Source organism: Crocodylus siamensis, chromosome 5 (genome assembly GCF_052110815.1).
Source record: "Crocodylus siamensis isolate JL-2025a chromosome 5, ASM5211081v1, whole genome shotgun sequence".
Taxonomy (NCBI): domain Eukaryota; kingdom Metazoa; phylum Chordata; order Crocodylia; family Crocodylidae; genus Crocodylus; species Crocodylus siamensis.
The window spans coordinates 20,079,284-20,094,627 of NC_143399.1; the positions used below are offsets into that span (position 1 = coordinate 20,079,284).

The window sequence follows — 15,344 nt, forward strand, 5'->3', positions numbered from 1 at the left end:
CTGTTCTTTGCTGTCACAATTGATACCTACAGATCCTGTGGCCTACAATGGGAGTGTTTCCAATAGGATATTTCTATGAAGGCTTTTTGACTTTTCTAGTTGATTCAAACTAGTTTGAGTGTGTTGCAAAAACATTTGAGAGGGTTCACAGGGCAAGACTTTCAGAGAACTTGACGGCTGAGTAGCATTTGGTCTCCAGTTCGTTTTGGGTTGTTGATCAGTTGTTTTATGAAGGTGGGTTACTGACTTTCTATTTATTTATTTATTTATTTTCTGTTTTGAATGGCTAGCAGGGCTCCTTCACCTGGAAAGGTATATTTTGTTATTGTTTAAATCAAAGTGAATAAATATAGTCAGCAGACACAGCAGGCCTCATTATTTTAGACAGAACCAAAATCCTGAGTCCTTATTTAAACTACCTCAACATTTCAATGTTTCAAAGATTAACCCACCACTAATGTAGGTGCCAGTCTTTAATTTAGGTGCCACTGAAGAATGGGAGTCTTTCTAATGACTTTAGTAGGAAGTGAATTGGGCCCTAAACTTCTTAGCATATGACTTCAGTGATGCCTATAGTATAATCCACATAGGGCGTTTTGACAAGTTGTTGCAGGCTGGGTCAGCACCATTCCCCTCCACAAACCCAGCTGCAATAACTCAACAAAACTCCCTACGTGGGATGGGGCCATGGGTGGACAGGGAGTGAGTGGGTGGTTCAGGAGTAAGATGGGCAAGTGAGGCCAGGATCATGGGGTGGGGTTGTAGGGAGGCCCCTGGCAGGGGGGCACTGTGTGGGTAAGTTGGTGTGAGGGGTGTGTAGGGTGCATCTACGTGTGTGTGTGTGTGTGTGTGTGTGCACATGTGTGTGTGTGAGGGGGAACTGCCTGAGTGCTAGGTCCCAGGAGCTGGGCCAGGGATGAGGGGAGGAGGGAGGAGGGGGCAGGAGGCATGTGCAGTAGAGTTCACCCAGGCAGTGTGGGCCGGCGTGTACAGCTTCTACTGGGTTTGCTTCTGGTGAAACTGCAGCTGCCTGGGTGCTTCTCTGCTCCCCTTTCCTCCAGGGGATCCTCCTCCTGCTCTGCTGCTCCTGGCTAGGAGGAAGCTTCAGCCAGGTGGCTTCTGCCCCAGTGTGCACATCTCTGGCCCCAGCTCCTTGCTGCCTTCCACCCACTCCAGCTGCCCAGTGCATTGCAGCGGGTGCAAGACAGCTGGGAGCTTCCTGGAACTTCCTCCCAGCCACGAGTGGTGCAGCAGGAGGAGCCGCTGGATGTAAGGGGAGTGGAGCAGCACCCCAGAGGCTGCAGCCACACTATAAGCCCCACGGAAACTGTGCCCTCTGGCTGGGGCTGCATTGGCAGCTGTGAAGTGGAGCATGGTGTGGGCTGCCTGAGGCTGGGCTCAGCCCCATGCAGATAGCCGTGGGGCAGCTCCAGGTCAGATGGAATCAACTGGTGCCCATCCCCCATGGGCAGGATCCAGTCATTTGGCAGCTGGATCCAGCCCATGGGCTGTATTTTGCCCACCTCTGTAAACTGCTCTGAACGAATGCATCTTGAAAGGTCACTGAAAGTTGACCCTTCTCACTTTGGCATTTCAGTAGTGAACTAGTTTTATGAGCATGGTATTGTACAATTTTTTCCTCTTTCAGAAGGGATTCTTTCAGAGGAAGTATTGGATACAATGTCAGTAGTGTGTATTATTAGAATTAACACAAGCATGTACCAGCAGCTACTTAAGCAATTAGTTGCAATGGGATAGTGCATATCAAGATGAACTATGAAAGCCTCAGGTGAATTGGAAGCAGGAGGCAGTGCCTCTATTGTCCTGAAATGCACTGCCTATTGAGTCTCACTGCTGTCATTATGCTTATGTGTGGAAAAGGGAATCAGTCAAATCTGTGCATTTATTGAATATCATTTACATTAAGAGCAGTCCAGTTTGATCCAGAACTGTGTAATACCTATTACAAGAAGAGCTACAACACTGTGGGTGTCTCTACACATACACTAATGCAACATAGTTAATGTGCATTTAGTTTAGTACTTCCTTAATGAAGTACTACCTGAACGTGCAGTACCTACACTTACTGCGCAGTAGTGCTGGTGCACAGGATTTTTGTGAGTTACTGCGTGGTAGCATAAGGACACTGCGCAGTAGCTGATTAGCATGGTTTCTGACTAACAAGCAACTCTGCAGTGTTATTAGGCTGCTGCACATTAAGCATCTTGTGCAGATGCGCCTACTGGCTGTAAAACAAACATCTCATGAGAAACTGAAGGTTTTTTCTTGGTGTAATACAGGTGAGAGAAGAAGTATAGGCCTTTTGGAGCAGAATGTTGGCAGTTAATTCCAGAAAAGAAATACTGTTCTGTTATCATAAGTACTGAGCATCAGTTACACCATTTCAAGGGCAAAACTGTTATAGCCACAACTAGTATGTGAAGTTATGGTGGAAAAGGAACAGCTAACGTAGGAGAGCTGCTGGCCAGTGAGAAATGAGCTGACAAATTGTTCTGTGTGAAGAATGATTATTAATATTGTTTGTCAAATGCCAGCATTAATGGAACGTTAAGGCTGAGAAATCAAGCATTCCAAATTCCAAAAGCTGCGGTGGAAGTGTGCATTTGCCTTAAAGGAATACCATGAACTTGCATTTATTCCAATATTTAAATCCAAAGAAAAGAGCTGCTTTTAAACAAATAAAGAAGCCTGTGCAGGGAAGGATGCTCAAACTACCTAGAACTAAAGGCCAGACAGTAAAAAGTGACTATAAACAAAAATGAAACACGTTATTGATTTTTAGTGTCCAAACTGAGAGGAAAAAGTCCACTTTGGCCCATATTCTCAGCTGGTGTTATATGCTATTAAAATTTATTTTAGCTGAGGATCTGTTCCTCAGGCCACAAAAAGCAGAACTTAAATTTTATAGCTACAAAGCTTTTAGGTTGAAGAGACAGCTTCCCTCCCCCAAGATAAAATTGTCAAGATAGTAAACTCTTGTCTTTTTTGTGAAAATGTTCACAATATTTTTCTACCTAAGGTACTTACTTGCATGCCCCCTGTTACTGCAATATCTTAGTACCTCAGCAGCTTTCATGCATTTGTTCTCATGACAGCTTTTGAGGAAGGGCAATGCCAACACTAGTTTAAAGTTGGGAAATTATGTTAAGTGACTTATTCATATTACAAAATCTTGTAGTACAGAAAGATAATAAGATGAAACAGGGACATAAGCCCATGTCTAGCATTCTGAACAATGGACCAATCCTCTCAATGATTTTTAAAATTACTTACATGGTAAATAATATTATATACACAACTGTAGAATTCGTTATACAACTTACAAATATTGTTCTTATGCCATACTGATGAACACATATAGACTAAGTACAGACAGTCAAAAAGCTGGAGGTTCAGTTGTTCCAATCTTTGCAGGTTAGTCCGAGCTGCTTAGATTGAATGATAATCAAGTGAACAGACATTTAGTTTTGATTCTAGAAATGCAGCCACATGGCTGCTGTGGCACAAGCCAGTAGCTGGGGGGCACTAGAGCATGCCCTCCTGCTGGGCTGGAGCAGACAGCTTGGGCCAAGGCTAGTCCACCCACCATGCAAGTGGAGGAGGTTTGCAAGAGAGGTGGAAAGGATCCTGGGGGACTGTGAGTTAATTTGAACCTAGCGAGGATCTGGGACAGAAGTTCAATAAACCAATTTAACCTAAATCAGTTAAGTCTGATACTACATCCATCCAGGTTTATCTTAAACTGGTTACGGTCATTTTGAAAGCAGTTTATGTGCACTGAACTTTTGCTGTGTTACAGATTTGAACTGGTTTCCAGTCACTTTTACTGGTTTACGTGTAATTTCTGTCCCTAGCCCTAAGCAGTCATTCCTGCAGCTAAACCTACTCTGATATGGTGCATATTACATCTAACTTATATTCACTCTGATCCTACTAGGTTCAAGGCAGGAGAAACTTGCATCTAAATTTTTTCCTCTTGGCTGTTATTAGAATCCTGGGAACAGAATACTCTCCCTTTCCCTTCCTGTTGCTGAAGTGAAAGCTGAGCTCTCCCCTCTCACTATTCTTGAGCAAAGACTTTCTCGATGGTTTTCCTGGTTGCTAGGAGACCTGCTTTTAATCCCTTCTCCAACACAGATTTTTAACGAAGGCTAAACTTTTTGTCTTCTTCATAGTCCTTTCATTTCAACTGTTTGAGCATGGTGGAGAAATTCTCTTGGGATCCCTATAATGATGGGATACTTTAAGTGCTTTTTTTTGGATTGATGATTTGGTTTCTCCACTGCATTTAGTAGGGAGAACCCAACAGTCATGCTATGGCAACAGGGCAATCGCATGCATCTACATGTGACCGCTAGCTGTGTTACCATAACAGCGTGCTCCTTGGGTATAGTGTACCGCTACGGTGATACAGTGGCAAAATGTAACCATGTGCTTCAAAAGGAAGTACGAAAACACAGTGCTGTACAGTGACATGTAGATGTGCCCTGTGTTCTAAGACAGCTGATTCGGTTGTCAGTGGGAATGGTGCCTTTGGAAAAATTCAGAAAGATTTCAGAAACTGAGTCAAAGAATCAAACTACAGGTCCTCAATCTAAAAATGCATTTAATATCTTTTCTAAACACTTCTTTATACAATAATTGAAGTAATTTGAGGTACTATACCCATTCTATACTTTGTTTCTTCATTGAAATTATGCTAAATCAACTGAACATTAATACTGTAAGAAACTACTGAAGCCCCTTCTACCACAATCATTATAACATTCAGCAAAACAGTAGAGATGTATCAGTATTTATACACAAATACACACATACAGGTTACTTACTTTCTCTCTCCTTTGTACCACTCAAAGACTGGAGTAGGAACTCCCGCACCTTCACATCTTATCAATCCATTACCTCCAAGCATCACACCACTTGATTTAAGTTCCTGAATTGTGGGTGCAACTGAAAAAAAAGATTGTAAAGAAAAATTTGAAGAAAATATTTCCTGTGCTATTAGTCTACAGCAAGTTTGAAGTTACTTTTGAAGCTTTCCTTCAGTCAACCACACTCACAAATTGGTCCCTGTAGAAGCTACCTTTGACAGCAAGTACAAAGTCGTTATTTTGTTGTGTGCCTCAGGTATCAAAAATAAAATCCTCGATATGAACAAATATGTATCCATTCCCGGTTGAATACAAAATCACAGAATCATAGAAAATTAGGGTTGGAAGGGTAGTGATCTAGTCCAACCTCCTATTCAAAGCAAGACCATCCCAAATCAGATCATCCCAGCCAAAGCTCTCTCTGCCTGGGTCTTAAAAACCTCCAAGAATGGAGATTCCACCATATCTCTGGGTAACCTGTTCCAGTGTTTTACTACCCTCTTAGTGAGAAAATTTCTCCTAATATCTAACCTAGGCTTCCTTTGCTGGAAATTGAGAATATAGCTCCTTGTTCTGTCATCTGCCACCACTGAGAACAGTCGAGCTTCATCCTCTCTGGAACTAACCTTCAGGTATTTGAAGGCTGCTGCTAAGCCCTCTCTGTCTTTTCTTCTCCATACTAAATAAGCCCAGTTCCCTCATCCTCACCTCATAAATCATGTACTCTAGTCCCCTAACCATTATCATTGTCTTCTGCTGGACTCTCCAATTTATCCACATCCTTTCTGTAAAGGAAAGGGGCATCAAAATTAAACATAGTACTCCAGATGTAGCCTCACTAGTGCTGAATAGAGGAGAATAATCACTTCCCTTGATCTGCCAGCAATGCTTCTACTAATTCAGCCCAGTATGCCATTGACATCCTTTGCAACAAGGACACGCTGCCAGCTCATGTTCAGCTTACTGTCCATTGTAACCCCCAGGTTCTTTTCTGCATAGCTGCTGCTTAGCCAGTCAGTTCCCAGCCTGTACTGGTACATGGGATTGCTCTATCCTAAGTGCAGGACTTCGCATTTGTCCTTGTTGAACTTCATTAGATTTCTTTTGGTCCAACCCTCCAATCTGTATAGGTCACTCAGAATCCTAGCCCTACCCTTTAGCATGTCTACAACTACCCCTGTGCCACCCCCGCTTGGTGTCATCTTCAAACCTGTTGAGGTTTCTTTTGGTCCAATCCTTCAATTTGAGGGCTCTCTGAATCTTGGCCCTACTGCCCCGGCTGGTGTCATCTGCAAACTCTTACAGAGTGTACACTCCATCCCATCTTCCAGGTCATTGATGAAAATACTGAACAAAACCGGCCCGAAGACCAACCCCTGGGGTACTCCACTTGAGATTAGCTGTCAATTAGTCATCATGCCATTGACCACTACCCTCTGAATCTGATGATCCAGCCAGGTTTCTATCCACTTTACAGTCCAGTCATTCAACCAACCCATACTTCATCAGCTTGCTTGCTAATATAATTACTCAAATATATTTTAATTGCTTACCCATTACAATATATAACATATAAACATGACTATTCTGTAAGGGTCTGGTCCAAAACCTTTTGAAATCTAGAAAATGCATGCAGTGCAAGGCCCTAAATCCTATGAAGAAAAGATACCTATTGACTTTCCTGAAATGTTGGTGTAATAAATGCAGGATTACAAGTAAGGTGTACTGTATACGCTAGGGGGCATGATGGTAGCATAGTTATGGCATTTTGCGATAGCTTCAGAAGCACAAGTGTGAAAATCGAGTTGAACCTGCCCAAAAGGATGCCCCCACTTGACCAGCTGTAGTTGGGGTTCTGGTCATTTATGCTGGGAAGTCAAAGGTGAAAAAGTGCAATACTAAGCACATCACATCCTTGTGTGCCATGGGTTTTAGAAAGCAGCATGCCTTAACCATGCTAGTTTGATGGGTCACTTGGGCTCTGGGTGGACTTTTATTGATACTAAAGGACAAATTCCCTTTCACAACTATTTTAAACATACAACAAGCCTGACATTCCCCAATATTTTCCACTGCTGCTATTGCATCCCAATTTACTTTGCCTCTTTCACATCATTTTTTTTTCCACAACAAGACATTTAAAAGAATAGTACAGTATTTTAAATTTACAGCAACAGAAAAATACAAGTGAGAGTCAATCCCCCATTTCCAAGGGAAATCCAGCATTAAGGTAACAAATAAAAAAACATGCTGAATTGCATAGAAAGAAGGTTAACAAAAGGAAAACTTGAACAAGTAAGCAATTGCGCTCTTCCTGGAATTTGTTCTGTATCTTCTATTTTTAAAGATAAATTATGTGCATCATAAAATGCTATAAAAACAAAACCACACAACTTATAAATAAAAACCCATTATTTTTTTTGAAGCAATTTTCCAGATGTTGCTCTAAGGTGCTTATATACACAAAATGCTGACTCTCTCTCATTCTGTTTCTTTCATAATCACACTCATCCTTCTGCTTGTCATGTTAAGAGGCCATAATCTTTTACGACAGCCAACTACTGCTGAAGAAGCAACAGTTATATTAAACAGGAGATTCATAACAAAGTCCTTTACGCAGGCAGGTCAGTTTTGTTATGCTATTTATGTGCCAATAGGGACATAGCTCAGTACAAATATGAATACATGAATTCCTTTAAAAGTACACGAGGTAAAATTATGATGTATTGCAATGGAATAACCATAAGCAAGTGTTAACATGAGGTCTCCTAACTTATAGGCAGAAAAGATGCACAAAACCTGCACTTTATCTGGTAAGAATTATTCCCAAAGGAGGGCACAATCCAGATACCTTTGAAGCCAACGGGAGTCTTTCCAGTGACATAATAATAGTCGGACTGATTCATATATATTATCTGAAAACTTTGCATTTCAGCAGCAGTTAGGCATATTGTAGTTTGAGAGCATTATCAGATTCAAATACAGAGTAAAAGAGGAAAACTGTTAACTCAGCCACTAACTTCTTGTTCAACCTTGGACATAATCTGTCTATGCTTCTATTTATCAAGTTATCATTATAGAAACCTGTGATAGCCCATACAATTTAATATCAGATTGGAGTCTGAGTGTCAAAGGAAGACAACAGTCAGATTCTAGGAATACTAGCACGCAACCCTATGTTCAGTAAAAGCATAAAGGAAAGTTACATTTGAAGGGGAGCCTTTGTCCTCCCCTTCCCAAGGCTGTAAGGAGCAGAATTTACAGCTGTTCAGTTCTTTTGCTGTGCACAATTAAATAAAAAGTTTCTGAGCTGTGGGGAAGGAGGGTGGCTCATAGATCAAGAAGTAGAGAACATCTTGCAGAACCACAACTACCATAACGTAGGGAATTGTTTCTCTTTCTTCATAAGTACCATACTTAGTCAGACCAATCACCAATTTAGCCCAGTGTTCTTTCTCAGATAGTGACTCTAGCAGATGCTTTAGAGGGAGAATATATATATACATATATATATACAGGGAACATCTATGTAATTTATGCACTGTCATACCCTTTCTGGCATCTGTATGTGTATTCAACTAAATAATGATGATAGAACTGCTCCCTCTTAGGCCCTGCTCTTCGTCCTGCCACCAGTACAGATAAAAGGATCATGTTACTGTTCTGCAGATCTCAAGCACTGCAACCCTCCTGAGACATGGTATCGAGGCAGTCAGAGCCCTGGTTAAATGAACACTCACATGAGCCAAGAGATTAAATTTAATATTACATGCTGTTCTGATACAATCCATTTTATACAATCTACAATCCAGTTTGATAATCTGAGTGGAAACTGGTCTGTTCTTTGGCTCTGCTTCCAAAAGACACAATAGCCTAGGGGAGCTGTGAGTTGAATAAGGCTGCTGCCTTATTCAACTCAAACGGTATAAGATAGCTTTCTTAATATCCGCGTATGAAGCTATGCTTCACTCTGAAATGAATGAGATCTTGAGAAACAACACATACAAGTGTGTAAATAGTGATACGAAAGTCCAGGGCCACTTCTGAAATAAACTTGGGATGAAGCTGTACTGTTGCTCCGCCTGAATGAAATACCACGCATATTGGATGACATGAGAGCTTTTCTTTTGCCTAGTTACTTTACAGTTTTTCCTTCTTCAAGTATTCACATATGGATAGCAAGTTGAAGTGAAGTAATTGTCAGTAAAAAGGCTACCTTCACTGATAAATGATGGAGTAAGCAAGATGGCAGTTCTAATGTTAGATACATCAGCACTGAAAGAACTAAATTTAAGTCCCTTGAATGTACTGGAGGGTACACATGAGGTAGTTTTTCAGACACCTATTAACTGCTTGATGGGAGAAAATGAAGATACCTTGAATTAATAGACTGCAAACTGAGATTTCTAAATGAACCTTAATTAATTACACTTAAAGATAGACTCATATGCTTTAAAATTAACAAGTAGCAGAGAACAAATGGAATGGAGGACTGCCTCAGGTCACCGTTTTTCCCAGCAGCTCAGTATGAAAAAACAAGCTCACACTTCGTTCTTCATAGTCTCAGAGCAAAGGGCATCTTACACTGAAACTCCACAGAACAACTTCTCCTGAGATATTTCATCCAGATGCTATCCTTGGGAGGTTTCAACCTGTGTCTCCCTGCAGCACAATGCTAAAGGGGGCATATTTTGCTTCCTACTTGGCTGGAGCAGTAGAGTTCAGTGGGCAACCGCGTTTCCTGGGTGAAGGGGTGGGACAAGGCACCTGGGAGGACTATACTATGACCCCACTCAGAACAGAATGTGTCCAGACATTTGCTCTCCCAGGAGTAATTTAACCCTGTTGTTGCTGGGTTATTTTTCTCCTGGAGTGGCTATTTTTGCTCTGGGAGAAAAATCCTGAACATCTGTATACTTGTGTTTTCTCCTGGGACAACAATAACTTTACTAAGGAGAAACTGAAGGTCTATATGTGGCCTATGTCTACTGCCTGAATGAGGCAACAGTATTAGGTAGTTGGTGCACAAGATTCAAAAACCAGAATTTGCAAAGCCATGCCATATCATTTTGGGTTACCTGAGCCCTGTTCCATCTGATCTTCCCTGTTACTCTGGGAATCATTACAAATAATAGAAAAGACACATATCAGCTGAGAAAACTGCTGAATTAGGCATCAATCATTTATTGATCTTGGACTTGTTCCTCCCCAAACTCATAGAAAGGGCATGGTGCCATATGTTTGATAGCAAGCACATCAACATGGGGAACACCTTCTTCTCCTCCTCCTCCTCAAGATGAATACTTGTTAAAGACTTGCATCAGAATTGACTATTATAGGCACTGTGTGAACTGGAGGCTTCCCTGCTCAGATGTTCTGTTAAATCTTTGGCTTCTGCAGGGAGATGACAAACATAAAATGTACTTAAATTACAACACACCACTCCCAGAACAGGAAAATTTCATGACACAGAAGTCTTAGCCTTGCACCCCCTGCTTCTTTATGTAACACCTGGATCAGGATTTGAACTGTTCTTCCTTTCAGAAGTAATAAGAAAGACTTGCCCTGTAAGTTGCAAGCTCATTGCTAAGATGCTTAATATGGTACCTCCTATCCACATGAGGCCATAATCCTTTTGTTTATAGTTGACCTAGGTGCACCCCAACCTCTTTTGTAAGCATCAGTGATTAAACTCCTGGTAGTCTTGACAAGAGAAAAAGGTATTTCTAGGTTCACCTTTCCTGGTTGGCCCAGGAGAGAATGCTTTCCAGAACTCTTCTGGAAGCAAGGTAGCCCAGGGAGTCAGTTGGCTGAGGACTATAAATCCTCAGAGGTCTCCAGGCAGGGGTGGGGGGTGTTGCAGTGTGTGCCATGTGGGACTGCCTTGGAGCCAGAGACTTTGGGGGAAAACCCCAGTACTTTCAGCTATGGTAGGGAGCCTGGAAGCCCTGAGAGCTGCTGAGTCAGAACATCCAAAGCTGAAAAACTCTCTCCTCACAAGCTAGGAGCTAAGCCCTATTTGCACTTGGGGCTCCCAAGATTTTGAGGCTAGCCACTCTATAACAAAAACTTGACAGCCCTGGAAACCATCAGAGCCTTTAGGAACCTAGAAGCTCTTTCCAGCTTTCCTGTGTTCAACACTTATATTATTCACTGCACTAGTGATCTCTCCTTTGGGTTAAAAATTTAAGAATGATGGGGGCACTGCAGAACTACCTTGGAAAGGGTTAACAGTTCTACTGGAGGCATCTAATACCTGTTCATTTAGATACTCATAAGATAGGAGAGTTTTTCTTATTTATTCAGTAGGATTATTTCCTTTTGCTCTTCAATGCCGTTTTGAGCTAAAGATAATTAAGGGTTCTTGATCCAAAATTTCAACATCTGCAGGTGCTAGCTATGAAGCCACTACCACTTGGCAGCTATAGAGCTTAGTCAAGACCTATATTTTCAGAGCCAAAGACAACAATCATAGAGATAGTAGTCATAAGGTTTTTCTCCCAATGCCCAAGTCAGACCTGATAATACTACACATGAAAAATCATAGCATACACCAATGACCTGGGTGGACGGGGGCATTTAAAATTTCATGTATAACTCCTGCATACAGAATTTGTTGCATGAGGCAATCCATATCTGAGAACACTGGAAGATAATTGAGATACCAGGAGGGAACCAAATGGCAGAACTGCATATGTATGCAAGGTTTTCATTTTGGACACCGTCCTAATGTTGGACATATAAACACCGACCACAGGGAAGGAAGGAACATCTGATTATGATGTTTACATTGGAAATAGGAGTACTAATCAATGTCCTATTTTTCCATCTGCTTTCTACATGAGCTCATTTATACCATTCAAGATCTTCCTACCTCAGTTTCTCCACTGTCATTTTAGGTACAAGATTTACTTATTAAACAACGATGTTATGAGGCTTTATTTATTGGTCCATATAATATAAGAAAGATTAATGACATGGCACTCTGAACTTCTTGCATAAAAAGATGATTCCCTGAAACTCTACAATATTTTTGTTAAATAAGGAACAAGCTCTAAGTAAAATAGTCATAGCCTCTTGGGAATTTATCAGAACGGCTGCAGATCATGTGTGGAATCAATCATCCAATTAAGTAAGAAATCAGTCAATCAAGAAATAGGAATAAGTCTAGTCAGAGCACATAACACTGAGGAAAAAGAACCTCTCTCAAAATTATGTATTAGAGATGAGATCATGACAGTCTGGTGGAGGCAAAACACATGAAAGGCAGGCCAAAGGATATGAAACAAATGAAAATTTTTCTTATTCCAGAAAAGTATCAATGTTCAGACCACAGAGAACGAATCTCAAAACTAGCTCATTCTATGGTTTCCCATCATAGCTATCTGATAAACTTACCTTGCCTAGGAGTAGTCCTGACCAAAGAAGCAGGTAGCTCCACATAGCTTCCCTCCTAAATCAGAAGCAAGGTAAGTAAATCTCTGTGGCATTACAGGTAGATTAATTAGTATGGGGCTCGATTAACTGACACAGTCATCCACCATTGGTAATTAGTAGGGATGTGAAAAGCAGGCCCTATTCAATTCAGATTCAGCCTGAATCAGGGACAGTGATTTGATTCATTGATTTGGATCACTGTCCCTGATTCAATTTGGCTGAATCCGAATCTGAAGATTTGATGCTGATTTGGAGAATCAGAGGTTTGGACACAGACACAGCTTTAAATGTTTTTTCTACATATCTTCAGATACCAGGGCAGCTTGTGAATGCTGCACTGCTGGGGTACATGGAGCACCCCACAGGAGTGCGGGGGGCCCTCCACATGCTCAGCAGCAAATCCAGAAGTGGACCGAAAGTACTTCCGGTCCACTTTTGGGTCCAGCAGGGAGTGTGCAGGACCCCCCCCCCATCACCCTGGATAGGCAATTGGCCATAGGGAGGGGGCCCACGTGCGCCCCCCCAGACCCAGGAGGCAGCAGTCGTGAAGTTGGGAGGAGGCGCAGCCCCCCCCCCCGGCGCTCCCCGGCAGACCTGGACGTTGATTGTAAGTGCTTCTTGTCCACTTCTGGGTCTGCTGCTGAGCACACTGGGGAGCACCTTGCGCTCCTGTGAGATGCTCCATGCGCCCCAGCATCGTAGCATTCATGAGCTGTGCCTGGTACCTAGAGGTATGTAGAAAAAACATTTAAAGCTGTGTCTATGTCTAAATCTCCCAATCTTTCCAAATCTCTCGGAATCGATTCTGAGGGTTCCAATTCAATTCAGAGATTAAAGTGTCCTCTGATTCAATTCAGATTTGTAGATTCAGCTGACAAGTTGGACCAAATCTCTGTCGAATCGTGTCAGGGACCAGAGATTCACACAGCCCTACTAATTAGCTCATCTGAATCACTACATGGACATGGGTATTAGGGCTGTGTGAAGCTTCAATCTCTGATTTGATTTGGTGGAGATTTGGCCTGATTCGGTGGCCAAATCTCTGAATCCAAATCTAATCAGGAGACCCTTTAATCTCTTTGAATTGAATTGGAACCCTCTGAATTGATTTGGAAAGATTCGGAGATTCAGACATAGACACAGCTTTAAATGTTTTTTCTGTACACCTCAAGGTACCAGCTAGGTTATGAATGCTGAGACACTGGGGCAGATGGAGCATCCCATAGGAGTGTGGGGGGCTCCCCAGCATGCTTGGCAGCACACCCACTAGTGGACCAGAAGCACTTCCAGTCCACTTCCGGGTTCGTCGGGGAGCATGTGGGGGATCTCCCCACATTTCCCTGGTGTGGTGACTCATGCCTTCTGGGTCTGGGGGGGGATTAGGGTCCCCCCAGGGCCACTCGCCAAGCTCCCTGAGTGCTCCCCAGTGTACCTGAATGTGGACCAGAAGTACTTTTGGTCCATTTCCGGGTTTGCTGCTGAGCATGCGGGGGGCCCTGCCATGCTCCTGTGGGATGCTGCATCCGCTCCAGCATCGCAGTGTTCATGAGCTGTGCCTAGTACCTTGAGGTATGTAGAAAAGACATTTGAAGCTGTGCCTATGGCCAAATCACTGATTCTTCAGATTTGGCATCTAATCTTCAGATTTGAATTTGGCTGAATTGAATTGGGGACAGTGATATGAATCAACAAATCAAATCACTGTCCCTGATTCAGGCCAAATCCAAATCGAAAACGGCCCATTCTGCACACCCCTAATGGCTACATGGCTTCTGGATTCAGGGGAATAGTGGAAGATGTGTGTGTGCCAGGCATAATGAGTTTACCAAGGAAACATAGTCTAATAGCTCAAAAACTACTTCCCCTGATGGAAACCATACTCTCCACATTGATGGGTACCTTTGCTATCTCTGCAATATGAGCAGGCAGATGCATTAGTTTTTCTGTCCAGACAAGAGGAATCATCTTTTTCTTATTCATTTACAGCCATTTAAGCTTAAATTATCATTAAATTTGAATTAAAAAACCTTAATGCTGGCACACGCCAGTTGGCCAGCATTAGTCCTTATGAATCAGGCAACTGTGAAAGTGCAAAGAAAAGAAATAATTCTGTTTTTAAAGCAAAAAAAATACTTTGATTTTTCTGAATGATTTATTCTCTGGTATCTGTCTTACAGGGAATTTCAACATTTTTTGTTTTCATTCCAAATTGCAATAAAAACAAAATGTGTAATATCCAAATTCTCTGCAAGATGGAATGATTGTTCTTCTCCTGGCTTTAAAATTGACACTAGGTACTTCACCTGTGTTATATTCAGTTTTTTGTAGTTCCTTAAGGACAGACATCTTTCCCATTGTCTAGTAGAGAAAAAAAGTAAGTTTATGTGGCGCAGTTACATTTCTGGTGAATTGATTGGTAATGTACCAAGCCAAAACGCATTAGCTCCTGCTGCTTTCATTGGTGTGGAAGACTGTGAATAACTGGATGAAATTACAGCTCTAAAATACCTGCTGCCTTCTGGTTGGTGATGTTTGTTTCATCAGAGAACCGAAAGACAAAAACAAGTTAGAGATTTATTGGGTCTCCAGCTGTATCAATATGAATTAAATGGTTCACTGTTTTTCCAGCTAGTCACCAAAGACTTATTTCTTAAACAGAGATTCATGATTTTATATTTTTACTGATGTCAGTCATGCTGAAATGTGTAAATGTGAATAATATGGATTTACTGGACAGTGGCTGACATCTTCATCTCATAAGTCAGAATTTGCAAATTTTTTTAGCTTACATCAAAGCAGTTTGCTCCCTACTGAGTCGTGCATGTGCAGCTTTGTAACAAAGCAAGTGTAACAATTTGAAGGGGTTTGTATGGAGAGGGAGAGGGGTGATTGATTCTACCTTTTTTCACTCTACTCTACTTTTGTCTTACTTCATAGAAAAGGAAACTGAGATCAGTAGGACTGATTTTCTAGTAAAGATATTATAAGAAAAGTAAGAGTAGCAGAGTGTATTGA

General features: G+C 41.8%; 1 protein-coding gene across 3 annotated transcripts in view; it reads right to left on the reverse strand.

The window, feature by feature from the left end:
- NEGR1 (neuronal growth regulator 1) overlaps positions 1–15,344 on the reverse strand; it is a 658,921-nt gene that overhangs the window by 143,250 nt on the left and 500,327 nt on the right. For all 3 annotated transcript variants that reach the window (XM_090049615.1, XM_090049617.1, XM_090049614.1), the window contains exon 5: positions 4,851–4,971. In XM_090049615.1, coding sequence (XP_089905741.1) covers positions 4,851–4,971 — 121 coding nt within the window. The remainder of the gene's footprint in view (positions 1–4,850; positions 4,972–15,344) is intronic.